Genomic DNA, 25,070 nt, shown 5'->3' with positions numbered 1-25,070 from the left:
TCCAATGGTCCATGTGCTGTGCTGCTCCCATGCCTTTGCACATGCGCTTCCCTCTCTTAGTATACCGTGCTACCCTTTCTTCATCACCTCACTTGGAGAAAACACAGCTAAGGTACAACTGTTTCCGGGAAGCCTTCCTTCAGATGTCTTCTCCTCTGTGAGTTCCTTTATTACAGTATTTGGCAGACTGGGAGGTACTCATCTCATGACCCTCACTCCCTTATCATATGGGGAGTTCTTTGAGGGATGGGCCTCAGGCAGATTCCTGTCTATTTTCCAGCACCTAGCAGTGTGCCTGCCACATAGTTAGCATTCCATAGATGATTAAAGTAATTGGCAGGGTGGGACAATTTCTAGACCTCTTCAGATATGGTTTGGTGGGTCACCCATTCTTATGTAGTCACCCATTCTTATGTAGTCACCCATTCCTATGTAGTTACTCTCTCCTTACGACTTTAAGTATTATAGCAAGAGGATACAGATACCCCTTACCGACAATGGTGTCCTCTGACAGCGTGTTCTAACTGCTGGGAAATTCCAAAAATGCAAGGGAAATCACCAGTTGTACATTTAACCAGCATCCCTTACCCCAAGAGGAGAGCTCTGTTCATTTAAGATTTTTGAATATCTTAAGATGTTTCTCTAGTCTTTTATTTTTCCCCAATGTGCTCTAGGTATTTTACTTTTCTCATTTTTCTTATAAAGCTTCGAACTTCTTCACACCTTAAATTTTGATTCTGTCCGCCGTCGTATGAGTGTCATTGTGAAGACTCAAGCAGGTCTGTATTTTTAAAATGTGACTTCTCTTTTTCCATTTTAGATTTATATGTTTATGTTGACAATTTCCAGAAAGAAAACATTTCAGTAGTAGTTTATGATTACCTAACACCAGACAAAGCAGTAGCTTTCATATAGGCCTTAATGTATTTATGTAAGTAAGTACATATGTTCAGCTTACCAGATTGTCAGTGACAGAGCCCTTGGTATGACAGCATGTACATTTTCTTGGAAACTGAACTCGACTCCTCAGTCCTGGTTGTCCAAACAGGAACTGAAAGGGTGACTTTTTTGTTCCGTGTACCAGTCACCAATGTCTACATGCAGCAGACCAGTAGAGTTGTGGGGATTGTGGTCACTAGCCATAAAGTTCTTTTTCTTTTCTTGTTTTTAAAAGCTTTTATTTATTTTTGTACAGGGGAAGGGAGAAAGAGAGGGAGGGAAACATCAATGTGTGGTTGCCGCTGGCTCGCCCCCTACTGGGCACCTGGCTTGCAGCCCAGGCATGTGCCCTGACTGAGAGTTGAGCTGGCTGCCCTTTGGTTCGCAGGCCAGTGCTCAGTCCACTGAGCCACACCAGCCAGGGCAGAAGTTCTTGAGTATAGAGAGTTACTGGTTATCCCTCCCTGACTTTCCTCATTCCACACTGCTTTACATTCCCTGGAAGCCAATGAGCTAAAGATAACTAAGGGCTCGTCTAATGGCAAAGGGCATTCTAATTTTACCCCAGTACTCTGGCCTCTTTGACAGAGTAAAGAAGCTTGCCCTTTGCAAGAGAACCAGTACCATCATCCCAAGCCCACCCACCATATATTTGGAAGGAATCAGGGTGGTTGGTGCTTGAATTCAGCATGACTCATAGGGAGAACTGTTTCATTTGTGGGCTCTCAGAAGCCTCTGTATCTGTGTGTGTGTGTGTGTGTGTGTGCGTGTGTGTGTGTGTGTGTGTGTTTCCAGGTGGTTTCTTCCAAAATAGCCTTGATTACTTTTCTAGTAATTTAATTTCTAGTATTCAATCTGTTGCATATTACGTAATGTGAGGATGGGAAGATACAGACAGGCTCTATAGGGAACACATCCAACTTTACATTATGTCATTGTGGAATTTGCTTTGTGGCTTTTAAACAACTTGGATGTGTGAGAGAAAATGAAAAAAAAATCCACTTAACATTTGAAATACCGGCTGTTTTTACCTGTGCACATGCATACATGCATTCTACTGCAAAGGGTAAGGTGTCAGGGGCCTTGACCTCTGAGCTACACTTTTTTTTTTTAACTTGTCAAATTCAGCATTTTGCCTTATAAGAATGAAGTTTCTTTCTTAATGCTCAACTGTGACTACTTTCCAGGGTGCATGGACTGATATTAAGCTATAGTTGTACTACCATTCTACCAAGGTATTCTCAAGTTTTGGGTAAAAATGATCAAACTACTATTTTAAAAGCTAATTTGTATAGTTATTTAAAGTGAGTCCTGGCTGGTGTGTGTGGCTCAGTGCATTGAATACCAATCTGCAAAGCAAAGGGTTGCCAGTTCGATTCCCAGCCAGGGCACATGCCTGGGTTATGGGCCAGGTTCCCAGTAGGGGGTGCGTGAGAGGCAGCCACACACTGATGTTTCTCTCCTTCTCTTTCTCCCTCTCTTCCCCTCTCTCTAAAAATAAATAAACAAAATCTTTTAAAAATTTAAGTAAAATGATTTGATCTTGTTGGACCACGTGTGCTCTATAAATCATGGTTGACAGCATTTTCAAAGATCGTTCAGATGCAGCTTCTTGACACAAACACAGTCTTTCATGATTCACTGGAAGGAAGTATATTTTAACAGAGGTGCATGTTGTCAACTGTGAGTTATTACTTGTGTCCATATTGGTCTCAAGAGGTGGTGAATACTGTCCTGACAGAGAAAAGATCAAGATGTCTCATTCCATTTGGGGGAGCATTGCAAGGCAGGCTCAGGATATACTCATATAACAGCTGGGTGGGAACGTCCACTCTAATAGTTATTCTGTTATTAAAGTCCCACTACCAGTCTTCAAATTCTAAGTCAGGTACTTTGGTTCTTTATTTTAGGAGATGTACTTCTCTTTTGTAAAGGAGCAGACTCAGCAATTTTCCCCAGGGTGCAAAATCATGAAATTGAGCCAACGAAAGCCCATGTGGAACGAAATGCAATGGTGAGCATACAGCCCTACCCCTGAGAGATAGAAAGAGAAACACTAGAGATGATTATGTTTATGGGATTGCTATTCAAATATCTGTTTGTGTGGATTTTAGCTTATATTTATGGTCTATTTTTAGATTTAGGGCTTTAGTAATATTGTTTTCTTATTTTAATATAAAACATTATCCTATAGCAAGTTTCTTTTCAGAATTTGCAGCCTTCGAGACTTTTCAGGAATCTTTGTATTACGTTCTGCTTTTATTTTCACCCCCAGAGATAATTATTTTGTTATTTTGAGCTCAATTGAACGTTACCTTTATAGTTGTAATTCTTTTTTTTTTTTAACTAAAAATGTGTCAGAATTTCTTTTGTGTGGTAGAGCAAGAGTATTTAGAGTGTTTTTTTTTCTATTAATATGTGTATAACTACAGGTCTCCTATTTTGCTTCTAGGATGGGTATCGGACACTTTGTGTAGCCTTCAAAGAAATTGCTCCAGATGATTATGAAAGAATTGACAGACAGCTCATGGAGGCAAAAATGGCCTTACAAGACAGAGAAGAGAAAATGGAAAAGATTTTTGATGATATTGAGACAAACATGAATTTAATTGGAGCCACTGCAGTGGAAGACAAGTAACTAAAGATGACATTCTTATTATTTGAATGACCAGGCATTTAGGGGGGTATCTGTTCAGATTGGTAACTAATCTCCAGTTTTGAAATCTTTCATTTTGCATTATCTACACACCAGATTTTGAATTGTTGGTAGAGTGGTTTTCAAGTTAAATATTTGTACCTTAGAAGAATGAATCAGACATCTCTCTGGTCTTGTGAATATTTACGGAGCCATCCATTTGCGTGGATATTTATGAAATAGTCTTATTATGTGTAGGGAGCTTTGTGCTGGAGGCATCATTTGACCTGGGGTGGTGCCTGGTAGAATGGGTGAAATTTTTGACAGAGATGAGCAGAAAGGAAATTCAAGGTAGCGCAAATAACATGAGAGTTCATTGTAACCTGGTTTAACAGAGTAGAGCTTGTTTTTGCATACTTTAAAATGATTTTCTTTAACTAATAGATTGAGCTCTGACAAACATGATTGTAGGGCTTCAGCAATGATTTTCCTGAAAATTTTACACTCTTAATATTTTAGGGTATTTTTAGAAAGTATATTTTATTGATTATGCTATTACAGTTGTCCCATTTTCCCCCCTTCACCCTGCACACCCTCTCCCACACACATTCTCCCCCTTTAGTTCATGTCCATGTGTCATAGGTTCTTTAGCTTCTACATTTCCCATACTATTCTTGCCCTCCCCCTGTCTATTTTCTACCTACCATCTATGCTACTTATTCTGTACCTTTTCTCCCTCTCTCCTCCTCCCACTCCCCTGTTGCTAACCCTCCATGTGATCTCCATTTCTGTGACTCTGTTCCTGTTCTAGTTGTTTGCTTAGTTTTTGTTTTAGGTGTGGTTGTTAATAATTGTGAGTTTGCTGTCATTATACTATACATGTTTTTTATCTTCTTTTTCTTAGATAAGTCCCTTTAACATTTCATGTAATAAGGGCTTGGTGATGGTGAAGTCCTTTCACTTGACCTTATCTGAGAAGCACTTTCTCTGTCCTTCCATTCTAAATAAAAGCTTTGCTGGATAGAGCAATCTGGGATATAGGACCTTGCCTTTTATGGCTTGGAATACTTCTTTCCAGCCCCTTCTTGCCTGTAAGGTCTCTTTTCAGAAATCAGCTGACAGTCTGATGGGAACTCTTTTGTAGGTGACTGTCTCCTTATCTCTTGCTGCTTCTAGGATTCTCTCCTTCATTTTCACCTTGGCTAATGTAATTATGATGTGCCCTGGTGTGTTCCTTCTTGGGTCCAACTTCTTTGGGACTCTCTGAGCTTCCTGGACTTCCTGGAAGTCCATTTCCTTTGCCAGATTGGGGGAGTTCTCTTTTATTATTTGTTCAAATAACTTTTCCACTTGTTGCTCTTCTTCTCTTTCTGGTACCCATATAATTCGGATGTTGGAATGTTTAAAGATGTCCCGGAGGTTCCTATGCCTCTCCTCATTTTTTTGAATTCTTATTTGTTCATTCTTTTCTGTGTGGTTGTTCCTTTTTTCTTCTGGTCCACTCGCTTGATGTGAGACCCAGCTTTCTTTCCATCACTGTTGGTTCCCTGTGTATTTTTCTTCATTTCACTTATTGTAGCCTTCATTTTTTCATCTAATTTGCGACCAAAATCAACCAATTCTGTGAGCTTCCTCATCATCAGTGTTTTGACTTGTGCATCTGCTACATTGGCTATCTCTCAGTCGCTTAAAAGGATGGGTTGTGGGGCCTTCATTTGGTCTTCTGTTTGAGCCATCTCTCTCTCTCTCTCTCTCTTTCTCTCTCTCTCTCTCTCTCTCTTTTTGTTCTGGTCTGGCCCTGCCTATTACTATGAGGGGCAGAGCCTTAGGTGTTCACTAGGGCTGGGCACCCCAGTTGCTGGGTTGTGACATTGTACATGGGGGCAGGGTCGAGAGGGAACAATGGCGCTTGCTTTGTTCTCCATGGGACCTGAGTTCCTTCTGCTGCTTCCCCCAAGCAAACTGGGTCCCTCTGGTGCCAATTCCCGTGTGGGTGGGCTTGTGCATATGGTGGGACCCTCCAAGGACCTCTCCTGTGAGGCTGGGTGTCTCTCCCTGTGCCTCAACTCCCACAGGTGTCCTCAAACAGTGTCCCAAAGCTCTATTTCCCAGTGCTGGGATCCTGGGTTACGTGCACTGCCTTGCTTTACCCAGCAATCACCGCCTTGCTGGGTCTGCTGGTTGCCACCCCTCGGCCGGGATCTGCCAGTTGCCGCTTTTGCACTCAGGGTCCACCCGCAGCAGTCTTTCGCACCCCGGATGCCTTTCGTGCCCAGTCCCAGTGCTCTCTGCTCTTGGCGCTGCAGCCCGTGCCTGGCTGCCTGACTCCGCCCCTCCTACCGGTCTGGATGAACGGGTCTGTTTCAACTCCTTGGTTGTCCAACTTCCATTCAGATACATTTTCTGTCAGTTCTGGTGGTTATTCTGCTTCTAAATTGTTGTTGTCCCTATCTTGGTTGTGTGAGGAGGCACAGTGTGTCCACCTATGTCTCTATCTTGGCTGGAAGCCCAAGGGTTTTTTTTGTTTTTAGAAATTATAAGTGCAAATTGTGAGACTTAACCAAACAAAAAATTACAAACATACATGTAGCCACATTGGAAACTACTGAAATTCTAATGAAATTCATTTAGTCTAATTTCATTTTTATTCTCTTGCCAAAAGGAACTCAAGAAAAGCATCATGCTCTTTTTATCATTGCCTTTCAGAATTATGCTTAAATTCTCTTTCAGGATGGTTCACTTTCCTAATCTTAAAGCTACTTGGGGATGGGATTCACAAACTTCCCTCAATATCTCATTAAAACATCTTTGGCCCTTTCTGTTTTGGACCATGTTAAGTATTTGTGTGGTGAGATGTAAAATATAATGTAATATGCTAATGTGACAATGAATAAGAATGTTTGCTGAGTTTCTGAACATTTTAGCTAAGAATGATGATTCTCAATTCTGCCATAGGATACCAGTTATATCAAGAGATGTCATGAATTTTTCCAAACCTCATTGTTTGAATTTCACTCTAATAAGTAAAACTACACCAGAGAAAACATACCCAGAGTAGAGGATATATGAGAAAACCAACTGTGATAACATGCCTGGACTCTAGAAATGCTGTGAATTGTGAACATATTCTCTTTAATAAGCCTTTTTGCAGAATCCCTGTGAGGAGTTTTTGAGAATAACGAGATTTCCTTTGTGCTCCCAGGCTACAAGATGAAGCAGCTGAAACCATTGAAGCTTTGCATGCAGCAGGTCTAAAAGTCTGGGTGCTTACTGGGGATAAGATGGAGACAGCCAAATCCACCTGCTATGCCTGCCGCCTTTTCCAAACCAGCACTGAACTCTTGGAACTGACCACAAAAACCATTGAAGAAAGTGAAAGAAAAGAAGATCGATTACATGAATTGTTGATAGAATATCGTAAGAAGCTGGTGCATGAATTTCCTAAAAGTACTAGAAGCCTTAAAAAGTAAGAAAGTGCATTAGTTTCTTATATTTATTTATTTTTAAAGATGTTTATTTATTTATTTATTTTAGAGAAGGAAAGGGAGGCAGAAAGAGAGGGCAAGAAACATCAATGTGTGGTTACCTCTCACATGCCACCTCCTGGGGACCTGGCCCATAACTCAGGCATGTGCCCTGACTGGGAATTGAACGAGTGACCCTTTGGTCCACAGGCTGGCGCTTAAGCCAATGAGCCACACCAGCCAGGGCTAGTGCTCTCTGCTCTTGGCGCCGCAGCCCATGCCTGGCTGCCCGACTCTGCCCCTCCTACCGGTCTGGATGAACGGGTCTGTTTCAACTCCTTGGTTGTCCAACTTCCATTCAGATCATTCTTTTATTTAGACATTGGTACAGGTGTAAATCACAGCTGCTTATGCAGGAGGCTCCATTTTTCATCATACTGTGTTTGCAGGTGTTTTATCCTTGTAACTTAAATCTTGCCCTGAGGATGTGGCTAACAGCCCAGTTGACATTAATTGGCACTTTCAACCTTACCTTTAATTTAAAAGAAAACACTGAACCTGTCAAGGTCTAAGGGACTAGTTTAGATTCTCAATGTTTAGGGTCTGGATACTTAACATTGATATTCTGGCCTGGTCCATGTTAAGAAATAAAATGCTACTTTTCACAGTCTCTTAAACTGAATGTAATACAACTGGTCTTTGTAATAGTTTCCCTGTATTTTGAGACCCTGGAGTCATTTTCTGTGTGGATATTCATGCCCCAGAATTCCAAAGGGAACCAAATTCTTGTTAACATGGACACGTCAACTCTGCTTTCAACTAGCTACTTCAGAAGAACTTGTGGGACCTAAGGATCTCAAGGAAAGCCACTGATCCACATTAATTCAGTGATGTTTTTTTTCTATACATATCACTGACTAAGGCTTAGCCTTGCCTAAACCAATTACTGGGATTTACCTTGGCCATAAACAAATTGATTTCCTCTTCAGGATTGCCACAGGATGTGCCTGCACTAAATTCAAAGAACCCCCTACATAATACACTTTTCCTTTTCTTGAGCACACTCTTTGCTCCAGGAACAACGTTAGCCACTTTATATAATTATTCTCATTTAATCTTCACTACAACCCAGTAAAGCAATCTTACTTTCTTCATTTTACAGATAGGGAAACTGAGGCTCAGAGAGATGAAATGACTTAATTCAAGATGACAAAGCTATTTAATAAGGGATGGAACAAGTCCGTCCAGTTCCAGAGCCCATGCTGTATCTTTAACGATACCCGCATTCTCATCTTTCATGTTTAAACCAACTTTAAAGATGAATAGCCCACATTTATGAGACTACAGCCAATTCTGAAACAGCTGTTGTTCTGATATTAGGGTATCAATGGGAATAAACAGGTTTTTATTAATTGCCTATGAGTAATGTTTCCTTTCTTTAGCCAAAGATGCTTACAAAGGCAGTGCAAAATACATGCATTTTACTTGTCCATTTGTCTTAGTCTGCTTAGGCTACCACTGGGTAGCTTAAACAGTGGAAACTAATTTCTTACATCTGGTGTGGTCCCTGTTTCTAGCTTGCAGAGAGAGAGGAAGCTCTGGTGTCTCTTTTCTCTTATAAGGGCACTGGTCCTATCATAAAGGCCTCAGCGTTTAAACCTAAATATCTCCCAAAGGCTCCATCTCCAAATACCACCATCACATTGGGGGTAAGGACTTCAACGTAGGACTTGGTACAGGACACAGTTCAGTCCATAGCACCATTCAGCCAATCTGGGGCACTTTTATGAAAGCCAGGGCTTATGGGAAACTTCACTCACCGGCTCAGAACATTCCCTCTTTCCCCAGCTCACATAGGTGTCAGACCTAGAATCACCTTGTCCAGCTTCTACTCCTTTGTCCCTTCCACTTCAGACCAGCTACCGAGCCTTATTCATGTCCCCAGTTTCACCACTCGTGCTCCACATCAGGTCTGTAGCAACTCAAGCCTCAAATCCCTCTAGCCCCTCACCAGCCAAATGGGCCTTGAATGTAAAGTACTGACTATATACCATGTCTGTGCTCGGAAACCTTTAGTGGTTCTCCATGACCCACAGAGTCAGTTTGCATCTAAGGCCTCAAGTGACATTTTCAACTTGTTTTCCTGGTGCAACACGGCATACATTCTCTCCCCCCACCAATTTCTGCCCTGTCTTTGGAAGTTCCATTTCAGATATTACAGCTGACAAAGAACCCACTGTTCTTCCTGTGTATTTATTATGCCAGTCATTGGATATTGACTATTTTATATCTTGTTTGGTTGGGGATCATCTATCATATATGCTTCTGTCACCACAAGGACCTTTTCTGTTCTCCAAGGAAAGATTCATTAATAATTCTTTTCATTTTTCTGCATAGCCTAGGTACAGTGGATGCTGACAATATTGCTTGCTTGCTTGCTTGCTTATTGAGCCACCGTTTTCTGCACATGAAGTTAGCTCCGTGGGTGGGGGAGCAAAGGAGAACACATGTTTGCTAATTGCTTTAATTAGTGAAAAAATGGTCATAAAATTATGAAGGAAAATATGAATAAGTACAAAATGTTATGGTATTAGCAGTATACACCCAAGAAATATGGACTAAAGGGAAGATGGGGCTTATTAGGCTCTCACTACTCAAAGTTTTAGTCCCAAGAACAGCAGCTTCATGATCACCAGAAGCTTGTTACAAATACAGAATTTCATATCCCACCGCAAACCTGCTGAATCCAAATCTGCAAGAGTCCCAGAAACTTGAACAACATTCCTCTAAACATTCAACTTTGAGAACCATCAAGTTAGACAAATGAATCTATAATGATGAGATCAAGCTGTGTCTAATATTTTCACTGCAGTGGTTCTCAAACGGCACCCCGGATTTCCTGAGCTCATATTGACTAATCACTATTTTTTTTCTTCATTGTAAAAAAACAACATGTTAATTGGTAGAATTTTCTCAGTTGTAAGTTTTCCCTCAAATGTTTTTCTTAAATACTTGGCACTGGTTACATTTTTCTTTCCCGGTACCTAATACCTCTTAGTCCTGGCTGTGCATGAGAATCACCTACCGAGCTTTTTAAAGCATACCTATGTATAGCTGAGTCCTTCCCAAGATACTCTGATTTAATTTGTCTGGGGATAGACCTGAGGCATGGCCAGTTTTTTAAAGCTGCTCAGATGATTCTAATGGGAAGGCTATGGTTGAAGACCACTGACCTAGTATAAAATGATATACTTAAGGAACATATAGCACCATATGGTATAAACACCATATATTTTAGGTACTTCATCTTATTTGAGAAGCCAGGTAACTTGATGGTTTATGTCACTCGGGAAAAAAATATTAGGAAAAGGTATTCTGTGACTTACACCCCAAAGCCATTTCGTCTTTTCATTGTAGTGTTAGGGAGTTTTTAGACTGATTAATGATTTGTCTTCATATCAGAGTTTGATCTGTAATTTCCAAAATTCACCTATAGTTTCTTTTTTTTTTTTAACAGACTTTTAAAAATTTTTTTCACGCACGGACATTTTTGTTGTTGTTGTTTTTAGAGAGAGGAAGGGAGAGAGAGAAACATCGATGCAAGAGAGAAGCATCGATTGGCTGCTTTCCGACACTAGAACCAGGGGTCAAACCCATAATCCTTCAGTTACAGGACAATGCTCCAACCGGCTGAGTCACACCAGCCAGGGCTCACTTTCAGTTTCTTATACGGAGACTGACTACTAGATGTTCAGTATTTTTACACCTTTTAGAACTTAACATCATCAGTATAGGCAGCTTGAATATCAAACATTTGACGAAAAGTTTCTATTGTGCCATTAATTGAGACAGTTGCTTCTTTAGAATTTATAGGAAGCAAATTGATGATGCCTCTCATGTATGATCCTTCTCTTTGTAGTTTAAAAGAAATCGGGGTCCTAAATAGAAGTGTATAATAGATTCAAACGCAGCATTATTTTTCTTTTTCAGAGCATGGACAGACCATCAGGAATATGGATTGATCATCGATGGCTCCACATTGTCACTCATATTAAATTCTAGTCAAGACTCCAATTCTAACAATTACAAAAGCATTTTCCTACAGATTTGTATGAAGTGCACTGCAGTGCTCTGCTGCCGGATGGCACCGTTGCAGAAAGCACAGGTGACTGGATATTAGTTACTATTCTATTCTGGGGAGTTGTATTACACATGCGCAGATGTTCACTTTACTTTCTTTGTTTCTTCTTCAAAGGGCCATGCCTACCTTATTACATCTTCCCTGGCATCATCCTCTTGGTGGTCAAAGCCAGGGTCTTTGCACCAATTTAAATTAAACCTATGCTTCACTTGTTGTTCCCTTTAGCGGGCTGCCCAGTTCCTCGCCTTCCAAGCTTCTCTAATGAATATTTGTGTCTGCTGCCTCCCCTAGCCCCATCCATTCTTTCTTTTCATCTTACTCTGTTGGATTGCCTGGAGGACAGCAGTGGCCTCCTTTCCGAATCCATCATGCTGTCTTCCATTCCCCTGCTCAGTTCTCCGCTGCAGGTGACACTCTCAATTACATTCTCCTTAAAACTCGCCATCCTTGGTTTTTGTGATGGTCCACAGTCCTGAGTTTTTATCCCCCTACTTGGCAATCTAGTGTCTTTTTATTTGGTTTCATCCTCTGTCTTCTCTCTAATTACCAATTTTCTCTGGTCTTGACTTTTTCTTTTCATTAAGTCTCATATTTCTGGCTGCCTATGGACAGCTCCATGTGGATTCCCCACTGCCACATTAAATTCTAGCATTCTAAACAGATCCTACAATTTTTGTCCTTCAGGCTAGTTTGTTTCATGTCTTCATTATTCCTGTTACCAGTGCCATTTTTCTTTTGCTTTCTAACTAAGTCTTCAATACTTCTGGCCCTGCTCTTTTTTTTTTTTTTAAAGATTGTATTTATTTATTTATTTATTTAGAGAGAGGAGAAGGGAAGGAGAAAGAGAGAGAAAGAAACATCAATGTGTGGTTGCCTCTTACATACCCCCCACTGGGGGCCTGGCCCAAAACCCAGGCATGTGCCCTGACTGGGAATCGAACCAGCGACCCTCTGGTTCGCAGGCCCGTACTCAATCCACTGAGCTACACCAGCCAAGGCTGACCCTGCTCTTCTTCACTCCATATATAGTCACCCTGTCCTTCTATTGGTTTTACCCCTTACCATAACTGTCATTTTAGTGCCATTTTTTTAAACCTCTTACCTCCAGCCCAGTCCAAGCCCTTATGACTTTACCCAGAGACTGATTTGGTTTCCTTGCTTTCACAATCCCCCTTTTAATCTCTTGCCCTGCACTCCCAAATTAATCTTGTTAAAACACTCCTTCTCTCATCATATATTCTTGCTCAGACACTTTCAGTAGTTTCCTAGTCCCTCAGGATGAAGGGCAGATGACTCGGTGTGGCACTGGGGGCTCTCTCTGTTGGCCCTAAATGTGTGCCTACACATTTTGTGTCCACCGTAGCTCCCATGTCCTGTGTGAATTGTTGTCCGTTTGTGTCCTTTCCACATGCCAACCTCCAAGCTTTTCTCACTTTTCTCACATTATTTCCTCATCTGGAATTCTCTCAGAATTCCCCTTGGCCTAACAATCACCGTATTTTTTCGGGCCACAAGACACACCTAGGTTTTAGAGGAGGAAAATACGGGAAAATTTTTTTGAAGCAAAAAATGTGGTAAAATATTTAATAACATAAATAACATAATATTTCACCAATGTAAATGTAAACAGAACTCAACAGCAGCATTAACAACCATTATGCCTCCCAAATGGGGGCGGGGGTGTGTGTCTTATAGTCTGAAAAATACGGTATATTCATAATAAAACCCAGTTCAAGGGCCACATGAATATGCTGTCTTTTTCAGCTCCTCCAGCCCACATTGATCTGCTTCACCTTGCTTCCTTGTACTCACTGGATCCAAGGAACTTTAGAGTCTCAGTTACACACTTTTTCACTGCTGTATACACTGTGGCATATTCTTTCATATGCATTAGCCTTGCTTCTTCAGATTCTTTAACTGCTTGCTCTACACCCATGGGATGGCTGTGTTTTTGGATTCTCCTTTATAAATCACCCCCTGCCTCACACTTTCATGCACGCATATGCGCGCACGCAAGCACAGCCCATCCTAACTTAGGGCATTGTCACTGTCTGCTTTCTTGTCACTCTGAATCCCCACCACAGTCAGCTGATCTTTTTTGTTCAACCTTGAGAACCCTGGTTAGCATCAGCTGGGGAAGCACATCCTGCCAGAATGGTAGAAATCTCACTCTTTAGTCAGAGGCAATACCTGTCCCCCGCAATTGTTCAAGTTGCTCACCTGGATTTTAACTGCTCCATTGCTCAGGCTGGTGTCTGAATTCCTCACCCAGTGCTGCTTCTCCCACCCAGAATGTGGGGCCCCTGTGCTGCAGTCCTCAGTCTGTTGTATTTCTATCACTAGAGTCTCTTCTGGGCTATCACTCATCTGTCATGGCCATAGAGGTGATTTTCAAGTCACTTCTCCAATCCAAATCGTTGGGTTTCTGCTTTACTTCAGTAGCTTCTTACTGAACACATCTTCTTGGGTGTGTCATTATCACCTCAACTCAGCCTTCTCTAGAGCCCAACTGTCATTTCCCTTTTATTTTTCATTTGTCACTGAGCGTACTGTACATCCAGGTTTCTAGATTCAAAAGCTTGAAATCTCTGTTGATTTCCCTCATGCTTTACCCTACCACATGATCTCAGTCACTGAATTCTGTCTGTTTTCTAATACATCTTTTGTCATTTCCATCCATTCGTTTCCCAGTCCGGGCCTTTAACAACTAATTGAACTGCACCTATAACTAGCCACCTAACTTCTCTTTGCCTGCAGTCTTGCTTTTTCTTCCATCCCTCTTGCATCCTGCTGTGTGTCACTTTCAGAATATCACTTCCTGTTGATCTGGCCCCAGGTATACCTGTCCATTCCCGCTATATGAAAACTCACTGATCTGTTCAAGCCAGCTCTATTTTCTGAGTGTATGCTGTACTTACCTAGCTGTATATCTTAGAACATGGCATTTCTTCATCTCGAATATTCCACCAACCCCCTTTTCCCCATCCATGTAAACCTTAACAGTCTTTTATGATTTAGATCAGGGGTGTCAAACTCATTTTCATCGGGGGCCATGTCAGCCTCACGATTGCCTTCAAAGGGCTGAATGTAATGTTAGGACTGTATAAATGTAACTACTCCTTAACTAGGGGCAAGGAGCTCAGTGCTGCCACTGGGTAGAAACAAGGTGGAGGGCTGGATTTGGCCCGTGGGCCTTGTGTTGGACACCTGTGATTTAGATCAAAATACTCTTCTATAAAATCACTTGTGATTACTGTGGCATATGGTGTCCTTTTACTTCTCTGAGATCATAGACCTTCTTATGTGGATGACTTAGACGACAGACACTGTTATATATTCCCTTGCACAGATTATTGCATATTGTTATTTTGTATTAATCAAATTATCTAATATTCTTCTATTCATTCCCTGTCTCTACTACTTCATCATATGCTTTTTAAGGTGTGTGACCAATCCTTGTATCTTTTTTGGTATTTTGTACATTGTTTTGCACTTTGAGTTACATGCAGTTATAGTTGATCGATAAATAGCTTTTGGTATATTGATTTCTTTTTCATGAACCTATCCTAGAGATTGAAGAGACATTCTTAATCCAGGTGACCTGGGGCTCAGTTAAAAAAAAAACATGTTTATCTCTCTAAATCTTTCATTATTTTATAGCCCATGATCGTATAGCATTTTATCTTTCTGTGAGGACAAGCTTTAATCTTTTTAATCTATATTTTCATGCAGAAGCTGTCACCCTTGATAATTTCCATTGTCTTTCCTAGACCTTTCCTGGCTGCAGTTTTTCTTCCTTGAGGTACAAGTCATTACTGCACGTAGTATAACAAGTACAATTAGTTTAACCAGTATTGTGGCCAATAAAAAACCAATTTAGTTTGGGTTCTCTAATTTTTTCAAAGACTCACAGATTATTTCTGACAGTCTTAATAAAGTTTTGTAAAAGAACCCGGATGAGAGGAGGGGTTGGAGGAAAGCTACCATTTCACAGTACCATCATTTTGGTGTTCATTTGGATTGGCTGTGTGGCTTTGGGGGTATGCTATTTAATACTAAATAAAACCTAACTGAATTTTGTTTACAGAAAAGACTAGGGGGTGGTTTAGCCTTGTATAAATTATTTTTAATCACTTCAGTTGTGTTTACAGTAGGTTTTGATTATGTTAACTGGTGAAAGCAATTGTGAGGCCAGAATTTTTACAAGGCATTATTTAACTACTGGATTATATAAGCTTTTAAAAGCTGCTAGGTTCCCAGGGATTTTGAGGGTTGACACATAAAGCAGTCATTATCTAAAACATAGAGTAGGAGGACAGCCGCTTACCCAATACACTTCCCACAAGTAACTCCACCAGAAGGTTTATTTTATTCAGTACCTACCATGAACACAGCATGGAGCTACACTGTGTCAACACCTTGAAGAGACACCCAAGGAACAGTGACAGGCTTTTTACACATACATATCTCAGCTACTTTCTGCAAATCTCACCACCTTTAAGATGATCCCTTTTAAATGCAGCTACCTATAGGAGAGGCGAAGTCATATGGGCAGTGGGAGAACTGTAGTTGCCAGCTACATGAGTGAAATAATTTAATGTTAGATAAGCCCCTGGGAATAAGGTGTGGAGGGCACCAATGGGGAGTGGGAGTGTCATCAGGGAAGGGAGAGGAAGAGGTTCCCCAAAACATTGTTCTGTCACTTCCCACTTTTGTTCTGTTAGCCCTATGCATGGTGCCCCAAATCAGCTTTCTGGTCTCCACTGTCATGCATTCAACACTTAATCTCAAAGGACATGTGAAGCAATGAAAGAGAGGGAAACATGTTGGTCTTTAATATAGATAAGAGGTAGGGGTTTTGATAGTTCATACATTCACAGAACCAGAAACGAATGGGCACTGGTATTGTATTTTGAAAAGCTGTGTTCTTCTGCCTCTGAGAATTTGAGACTGTTGTACGCACATGCACAAACTCCCTGTTTACAAGGCCTCCATTTACAAGTGTGAATGAGGCATCTACCCCTAATGTAGTGCAATCTCACATTCAACTTTGACCTTTTCTGTACCTCTTTTGTATTTAATGTTTAGATTGTCAGAATGGTGAAGAATTTAAAAGGCAGCCCAATAACACTGTCGATAGGTGATGGCGCCAATGATGTTAGTATGATCTTGGAATCCCATGTGGGAATAGGTAAGAAACATCTAATGAGATGGCAGCTGTAAGGTATCAGTATTGCTTTTAGGTGGCATGATGTTGTATTCTAGAGAGATTGTTTTAGTTGCTCATCCTGAATTCTAATTTGGGAATGATAACTGTTCATGGAATTAATGTTCTCATATGATCATGTAACGAATCCATCCCAAAGACTGACCTACCCGTGGGGGGAAATGTAGGAATACCAAGGTGAGGATCTTTTTACAGGAGTCAAGTAAAGTGAATTTCCCAAACCTGCTGGCAGCACAATTGATCATTTAGCTCTCACTTGGACAGCATGCATGAAACTGTTTTGTTTTTCCGTTCCTGGCCAGATCTGCTTATGTTGCTGCACTATATCTTTATAGAGAGATTCTTAACTGTTTGGTACTAAGAAGTGATAATTGCTTGGCTGGTTTTCTACATGGTGATATTTATGGGTGGTTTGGGCTGTAGTGTTGAATTAATATGTTGACACGTAACAACAGCTCCTGTACAACTTGTCCCATTCCCCACCCATCCCCCTGGTCAGGCTGCTGGTGGGCAGCCATCCTAATACGCCAGCAAGCCTGTTTATTTTTGAAGGGGGAGAAATAATGGAACTATCATCTTGTGAATTATTGTACTGCAGTTTGGATTCCCAGATCCCCCAATTCTTCTCATTTGGAAGTAACCCTGTGTTGTGTGAAATTCTTCCTTCTACTCATTGGTTATCCAGTGTGGCAGTGGCCTAAAGCTGCTTGAGCTCATAGAAACTTGGGCTGCTGTTGGGAGTTTCCTTCAGTGAAAGAACTTCACCATCTCATTGTAACATTTCAGTTTTGAGCTCCTAGACCACAGACCCCAGGTCTCTGGGTTGCTTTAATATTGCCCCCAGACTACTGCCATGCACAATTAAGCACTAAGTGGCCTTAAACTAATTTCGAGATTTGATTTTTTTTCTCAAGATAATTTTTGCCTTATAATGATTAAAATAATGATTCTGTTTAGTTGTGTATTGTGTTAGAAATAGGTAAGTACCAGTTAAACTTTGTTTTACCATTTATTGCTGTCTCATTGTCATTGTTAAAGAAAGCACTTTTTGCTTAAAAAAGCTAAGCTAAACTACATTTGAACTGGAACATGTAAGCAAGTTAAAAATATGAAAAGAGCAAGTCCGTGTCTTGCTTATTCAATAAAATACTCACCCTATAGAGATTTTCTTTTTTTAGGTATTAAAGGCAAAGAAGGTCGCCAAGCAGCCAGGAATAGCGATTATTCTGTTCCAAAGTTTAAACATTTAAAGAAACTGCTATTGGCTCACGGACATCTATATTATGTGAGAATAGCACACCTTGTACAATATTTCTTCTATAAGGTATGTGGTCACATATTTGCATTTTAACTAAAGACTACTTACTCCAGCATGGGCTCAGCTTAGTCATGGTGTTTTTCCTTCTTTTCTCATGTTCCTTTTGTCTTCATACTGAAGTGTGTGGTCATTAAAACAAATCTGTTCATGGAATCAGAAGCTAGAAAATCCTTTTAATGTGAGAGATTTGAGATGAAATTTTCAGTCAGCTTTCTTGAACTATAGTTGAAATACAATAAAATGTTCCCATTAAAAGCATACAGTTCTGCCCTTGGCCAGTGTGTCTCAGCTGGTTGGAGCATCAGCCTGAAAACTGAAAGGTTGAGGGTTTGATCCTGATCAGGTCACATAACTAGGTTGAAGTTCAATCCCCACTCCACCCTAGTCCAAGTGGGATGCATATAGAAGGCAAACAATCGATGTTTCTCTCTCTCTCTCTCTCTCTCTCTCAGCAATGATGTCCTCAGGTGAGGATAAAACTGTATACGGTTCTATTTTGACAAATGTATACATATTCATGTAACTACCACCCCAATCAAATGTAGAACATTTCCATCACCCCAGAAAGTTCCCATGTCCTCCTTCCCATTCTCCTCTACCCTTGACCCAAACAATGACTAATCTGATTTATATTAACATATATATATATATAGTATATATATATATATATATAGTATTGTTGAACTAGCTGGTGTGGCTCAGTGGATTGAGTGCTGACTTGGGAACCAAAGAGTCACCAGTTTGATTCCCAGTCAGTGCACATGCCTGGGTTGCGGCCCAGGTCCCCAGTGAGGGGTGCGCGAGAGGCAACCACACACTGATGTTTGTCTCCCTTTCTTTCTCGCTCCCTTCCCTCTGTCTAAAAATAAATAAATAAAATCTTTAACAAATTAAAAGAAAAAAAAACTAGAACATGTCCATCATCCCAGAAAGTTCCCATGTGCTCCTTCCCATTCTCCTCCACCCCTGACCCAAACAATAACTAATCTGATTTATATTAACATATATAGTATTGTGCCCTGGCTGGCGTAGCTCAGTGGATTGAGCGTGGGCTGCGAACCAAAGTGTCACAGGTTCGATTCCCAGTCAGGGTACATACTTGGGTTGCAGGCCATGACCCCCAGCAACCGCACATTGATGTTTCTCTCTCTCTCTCTCTCTCTCTCTCTCTCTCTCTCTCTCTCTCTCTCTCTCTCTCTCCCCCTCTCCCTTCCCTCTCTAAAAATAAATAAATAAAATCTTAAAAAAGACATATATAGTATTGTAATACATAGCATATAATATATAAGTTTAGATATAATTTATGCAATAAACACATTAGATATGCCTGTTTTAGTACTAAATAGAATCATAGGTACTCTTGTGTCTGGCCTGTTTCATTTCGCATATTTTTGAGTTTCATCCATATTGTATCGTCTATCAGTAGTTGGTTCCCTTTTTTATTCTGAACAGTATTCTAAACTACTCTTTTTAGTATTCTCTTTTCAAATGAAATTACACAGGTAACAGCAGATAGAAGCAGAGTTGCGTTGACTAAAAGATGATGGGGCCAGAGCTGTGTACTTGCTCAACTTCACTGTCCTGCCCAGAGGTTCCTCAGAGCACAGTTTGGTATCTATGAATATAATTTAAGCCACTCATTTTACACATAATGAACATGTCATACATGAAGGTGAAGTAACTAGCCTAAACCATGCACATCATTTTTAGCCAAGACAGCCCAGAAATTGATCTCCTGTCCTGTATTATGTCCAGTGTAGTTTTTTAAAGACTTTTTACATTTAATTTTTAAATCATTTCTGTTCATATGCCTGTTCTGTTCATAAATTGCACATATGGGAGGCAACCAATTGATGTTTTTCTCATCGATTTCTCTCTGTCTCTTTGTGTCTCCCTCCCTACTTTCCTCCTTGTCTCCCTCTGTCTTCCCACCTCCTCATTCTCTAAAGTCAATAAACAGTTTTTTAAATTAAAAAAATCAAGATCTGGGTGCTAGATGTACTCATTGCTGCTGAGCTGAGGTTGGTTGTAGGTCTTCTCAGTGGACAGAGCTAGGAAATATGTATTGGTTTGGAGTTGGAAGCCAAGGTATCAGTATGAATCCAGCATGTGAACTCGGTTTATACTGATACCTTTGATGCCCGCCATCACCACAAGGTTCTTTCTAGCTCTTCCCATTTCCTTATTTGTGACTCCTTTCTTCAGTGATGAGAAACCTGGTTCTCATTATCCTGAATATGTTTACTTATTTGCTCAATCCTAGAGTACATTTAAAGCAAATTCAGAATTGCTAACTCACTCCTGGGACAAACAAACTGACTAACTTGAGTAATATGTGTGCACTTCTGTTTGTCTTTAGCCTTGGAGTGTATAGTCAAATACTATTTTCAAAGTTACTCTCCCCCCCCATTTTCTACCATTTCAGTGTGGTGGTGTTATTTATTTGTAATATACTCAGATTAAGTTTTTATTTGTGTTCCCTTTGGGTCCTTCCTTGCTAATCTTGCCTGATTTTGATTTTTTGATGACGTGAAACGCATGGTTCTCCTCAAGATGAGGTTCTCTGAGGATGTTGCTTAGTGAGTGAATGCTCTAAATAAAAGGAGAATTATACAACAGTGACTTTTCTCAAATATTTTTATACATAAGTTCTTTTCTAAAATGAAAATGTTGAAGTTCTCTGTAAATGCATACCACTAGAGAGAGCAAGTGGTAACATTGTATGGCCTATTCTTTTGTCTATACAAATTAATGTATGTATACATTGTTTTTAAATACTATATATACTGAGTTTTTTCAGTTTTTATTGCGATGTAATTCAAAGAACAAGCCCTGGCTGGTGTAGCTCAGTGGATTGAGCACGGGCCTGCGAATCAGAGGATCGCTGGTTCGATTCCCAGTCAGGGCACATTGCCTGGGTTGCAGGCCAGGTCCCCAGTGGGGCCACATGAGAGGTAACCACACGTTGATGTTTCTCTCTCTCTCTTTCTCCTTCCCTTCCCCTCTCTCTAAGAGTAAATAAATAAAATTTTTACCAAAAAAATCAAAGAATAAAACTCACTGTAGTGTAAAGTACAGTGGCTTTTAGTATGTTCAACTGTGACTTGCAACCATCACCACTAATTCCAGGACATTTCCATCACTCCAATAAGAAACCCCAAACATAGCAGTCAGCCCCAAAGCATACTGTTTTGCACTTTGCCCTTTTTTATTTAATATATTATGAGCATTTTTATACTACATTAAATATTAGTCTAAAACACAGTTATTGTGCAGTATCCCAAACCCTCATGTTTGGAAACTGAGGTGGTTTCCCCGACAACACCTTGATTTTCTTTTAGCACCAATCAAAATACGTTAAACTGAGCCTGCATACTTAACGTTTGTCTACCAGAGAATACAATTTACCAAAGATCTTAATTCGATTCCAGTTTATAGGTATATTATCAAGTTAATGTACCAGTTTTCAGTGATTTAAGCAGTTAGGGTGTTTTTTACCCTGTATATCATAGGAGGGAAAGCTCAGCAACTGCTTTTATGTGTCAGTTTTCTGTGATGAAACCCGGGTCTTATTAACTTTATGTTTTCGAAAGAATATGTAACCTTGACCTCAGGTTTACAGATTTGCTAAGACCCTGTCAACCAGTATCAACTGGTATCCAGGCCAAATATGATGGTGATTAATAAGAATAATAATTAACCCAGTATGTGTAATGTAATTCACTGGTTGACAAAAGTATTTTCTTATTTAATCCTCACAAATATTTATGAGGCAGTTAGTATTATGTCCATTTAAAATATGTAGAACCTAGGGCTCAGAGACCTTACATAACTTGCCTTTGGAGCCAGCTAGGAGGTGACAGAACAAGATTTCCACAATAGCTGTACTTTCATTCCAGGACTCTACATCATAATGATGGGCTCTCGGGCCTTAGACTCAGTAAGTAACCTAACAGCCCCGCATGGAGATGGGTTGTTATTCCCTCTTACCTCCCCTTAGTAGGACCACCCATGAAGATTTGCTGTGGAGATCTGCCAACCATCTGATCCCTAATTCCAAAGGCTTAGTTTGCCTCTTTAAGATTTTGACCTGCAATTCATTCAACTGCCACCAGATGGAAGGAATACTCTGTTCAGGAAAACAAAACAAGCGCTAAAATGGCTCATGTTCACTAGTGTAGTCAGTAATTGAGGCTTCCCGAGGGAGGGGATTATTTATGTAGGTGGTGCCCTCCATCTTCGTAGGATCTCTGTGCCCGTTATCTCTTAGTTACTGGCTTAGCAGTATTCCTTTTTTCGTGCTGCATTTTGCCCCAAGATGATTTCTAATATTTTTGACCCTCTTTGGTTGACCTAAGGAGCCTTTCTGCATCTTCAATTTGCCATTGCCTCCACCCGGAGTGTTTCAGGGGCAGGTCTTCTTGCTTTCTATTTCTCCATGCCATCTACTTTGCATAATTCAGCCAGGTTAATGTTTGAAAAATGCCACTTTTCAAAAAAAAAAAAACCAAAACAAACAAAACAACAAACCACTTTTCAATTGTATTCCAGAAACTTTACTCTCCATTGTCTAGGATTGGTCTGACTTTCAAGGCACCCCATAGTCTCTCCTTGTCTCACCTTGTCTGTTTAAAATACACAAGGCCTTACCTGGGTTTCTGCCATCAACACATCAGATTCATCTTTAGCATCCAATTCAACTGTTAACTTCTCTATTCAATCAGCAGTTATGTTTGAATGTGTTACCAGGTGCCAAGCACTGTTTTAGGCCCTGAGAATCCACAATGGAATAAGGGAGGTAAGGGCCTTGTTCTCATGGAAATTACATTCTACTGGGAGGGTCAGACCTCCCCTTCCCACAAAGCACCCCCATAGACCCCACTGAGCACTGCCTCCTCTAGCATCAGAACTTTTTAAAGAATAAAGTATGACTCTAGAAATGCTACCTACGATATTTTGCATTCTGCCAGAACTGATGCATATGGTTGAATGTTGCCTTTCCAGATGATGAGGTCTTTGGAGCTATGACACATATTCTGGTGCCGTAGGACAGGGGTATCAAAGTCATTTTCACCTGGGGCCACATCAGCCTCGCAGTTGCCTTCAATGGGCTGGATGTAATTTTAGGACTGTGTAAATCTAACTACCCCTTAACTAGGGGCCAGGAGCTCAGCGCTTCTGCTGGGTAGAAACAAGGTGCTGGATAAAGCAAGGTGGAGGGCCACATTCAGCCCGCCGGCCTTGTGTTTGCCGCATGTGCTGTAGGAGTTACTCAAAACATGGGTGGCATTTTTCTTTAGGAACATCCTCCAGAGCCTGTAGTATTTCACCTAAGTATCCTCAGCCTGGAAGATGTTCATCCTTTGAGGATGCATTGGATTTTTTAAAACAGCTTCAAGTCTTCCAGTCTGGGAAAGTACCTGTGTGACAGAAAGAAGGAGACTGGTTTTTTGATGTGACTCAAAAATAGGATCTTGAAAGCGCTGCCCAAAGAGAAATCCACAGACAACATGAACAGGTGACAGGCAACACTCAAATAAGGTCACAGCCTGCCCCGAGGAATAGCACTCATTTGAAAGTATTAGTTCTGATCATTTGGCCTGAAGACATTAATTTCAGTATTTAGAATCACACCTAGTAACTTAATGTCTTGTGAATTCTCTGCTTATGTTTTTTTTTTTTTTAAGATTTTATTTATTTATTTTTAGAGAGGGAAGGGAGGGAGATAGAGAGAGAGAAACATCAATGTGCGGTTGCTGGGGGTTCTGGCCTAGCAACCCAGGAATGTACCCTGGCTGGGGATCGAACCTGGGACACTTTGGTTCCCAGCCCGCGCTCAATCCACTGAGCTACGCCAGCCAGGGCCCTGCTTATGTTTTTTAAATCTGTTTTCAGTATTCTCCCAATTAAATCATAAGTCCCTTGGGAATAAGAAGTTTCATTTTGCTTTTGTATCACCCACAGTGCCATCTTTGCATAGAATAAATGACTAGTATCAATATGTTGATTGTTTGATGAGGCAGTGATAAAGGCAGTAAAGCATTAGTTGATACTGTTAGTGTCAACATACACTGTAATAATTTCCTAGCTCTTAATGGCATCAGTTGACTTAAAATATGGGCTGGGCAAAAGTAGGTTTACAGTTGTGAGTACACAAAACACAGAGTTAATAAAGCTGTTGTACTAATCATAACCTACATGTCTTTTTCCATGTGAACAACTGTAAACTTAGTTTTGCCCTCCCCTGTACACACTTACAGCTTTATGTCATTATATTCTATAATGATTTTGCAGATCTAATTGGCGTTTAAAAACCAGTGCCATTAGGGAATTGTGTTGTATGATCACATTTCTTCCCTGGACAAAGAATAATAAGAGGTTTTCATAAAGTAAGATCTTTTCTGCCTTGGTAGGGCAAAAGTTGGTATTAATATGAATTAGTCATTTGTTTTTGGGTTATTTCCTTACAACTCTAGAGTAGAGACTTATTGCATTCTGATATTAGAAGGGCTTAGAACTGACTTTAAACTATTTGGAATAGGTTCCTGTTTTAGTTCAGAAACTTAAGTGAAAACATTAACCCTTTTCTTCATTTTTATTCCAGAACCTTTGTTTCATTTTGCCACAGTTTTTGTACCAGTTCTTCTGCGGATTCTCACAACAGGTTTGTTTCCCTAGTTATTTGTTATAATGTAGTTTACATTTGCTGTTAATAATTTACCTTTTTCAGTATTTATTGGATTGTAGCTATTAGAGAAGTATGACCAAAGTAAAAGGAGGTTTGTGTTTTTGTTGTTGGATTTTTTTTTTGGTTCAGCAGTTGATATTATTGGTTTTCATTTTGACAATAGCGAATGTTTTGTGTTTTTGCTTTAGCAGTGTTCTTATTATTACTTATTTTTAAAGTTATTTAGTATACCTGGTTGGAATTGAGATAAGCTTTAAAAGAATATTCTGTTTTTTCTTTGTGTTAGCATATACAGTGTTTTTCAATAATCCTAAAATGCTACAGTTTAATATTTCATCACATAAAATCTCACACCTTTGCAGTTTCTCAGGTTGATTTTCTAGAAGAACATTGACCTTTAAGCGGGCCACAAAGCTTTGATTCCTGGATGAAACCTTGGATTATTTGAACAACTCTGCAGTTTTTGTCCCCTGTTGTTTTCTTTTGCTTTTTTTTAATCCTCACCTGAGGATATATTTATTGATTTTAGAGAAAGACATCAGTGAGAGAGAAACATTGGTCAGTTGCCTCCCATATGCGCCCCAACTAGGGATTGAACCCATAACCTAGGTATGTGTTGTGACTGGGAATCGAACCCACAGCTTTTAGGTATATGGGA

The 25,070-nt window shown here is 40.2% G+C and overlaps 1 protein-coding gene across 9 annotated transcripts in view; it reads left to right on the top strand.

The window, feature by feature from the left end:
• ATP11C (ATPase phospholipid transporting 11C) overlaps positions 1 to 25,070 on the top strand; it is a 183,902-nt gene that overhangs the window by 125,969 nt on the left and 32,863 nt on the right. For all 9 annotated transcript variants that reach the window (XM_036016256.1, XM_036016255.1, XM_036016252.1 and 6 more), the window contains 8 exons: positions 709 to 779; positions 2,850 to 2,953; positions 3,392 to 3,573; positions 6,777 to 7,040; positions 11,029 to 11,203; positions 16,268 to 16,370; positions 17,585 to 17,730; positions 24,329 to 24,388. In XM_036016256.1, coding sequence (XP_035872149.1) covers positions 709 to 779; positions 2,850 to 2,953; positions 3,392 to 3,573; positions 6,777 to 7,040; positions 11,029 to 11,203; positions 16,268 to 16,370; positions 17,585 to 17,730; positions 24,329 to 24,388 — 1,105 coding nt within the window. The remainder of the gene's footprint in view (positions 1 to 708; positions 780 to 2,849; positions 2,954 to 3,391; positions 3,574 to 6,776; positions 7,041 to 11,028; positions 11,204 to 16,267; positions 16,371 to 17,584; positions 17,731 to 24,328; positions 24,389 to 25,070) is intronic.

The sequence above is a fragment of the Phyllostomus discolor genome, chromosome X (assembly GCF_004126475.2).
Source record: "Phyllostomus discolor isolate MPI-MPIP mPhyDis1 chromosome X, mPhyDis1.pri.v3, whole genome shotgun sequence".
Taxonomy (NCBI): Eukaryota; Metazoa; Chordata; class Mammalia; order Chiroptera; family Phyllostomidae; genus Phyllostomus; species Phyllostomus discolor.
The sequence above is the reverse complement of the archived record's forward strand: the minus strand, read 5'-3'. Positions and strand labels throughout refer to the sequence as shown.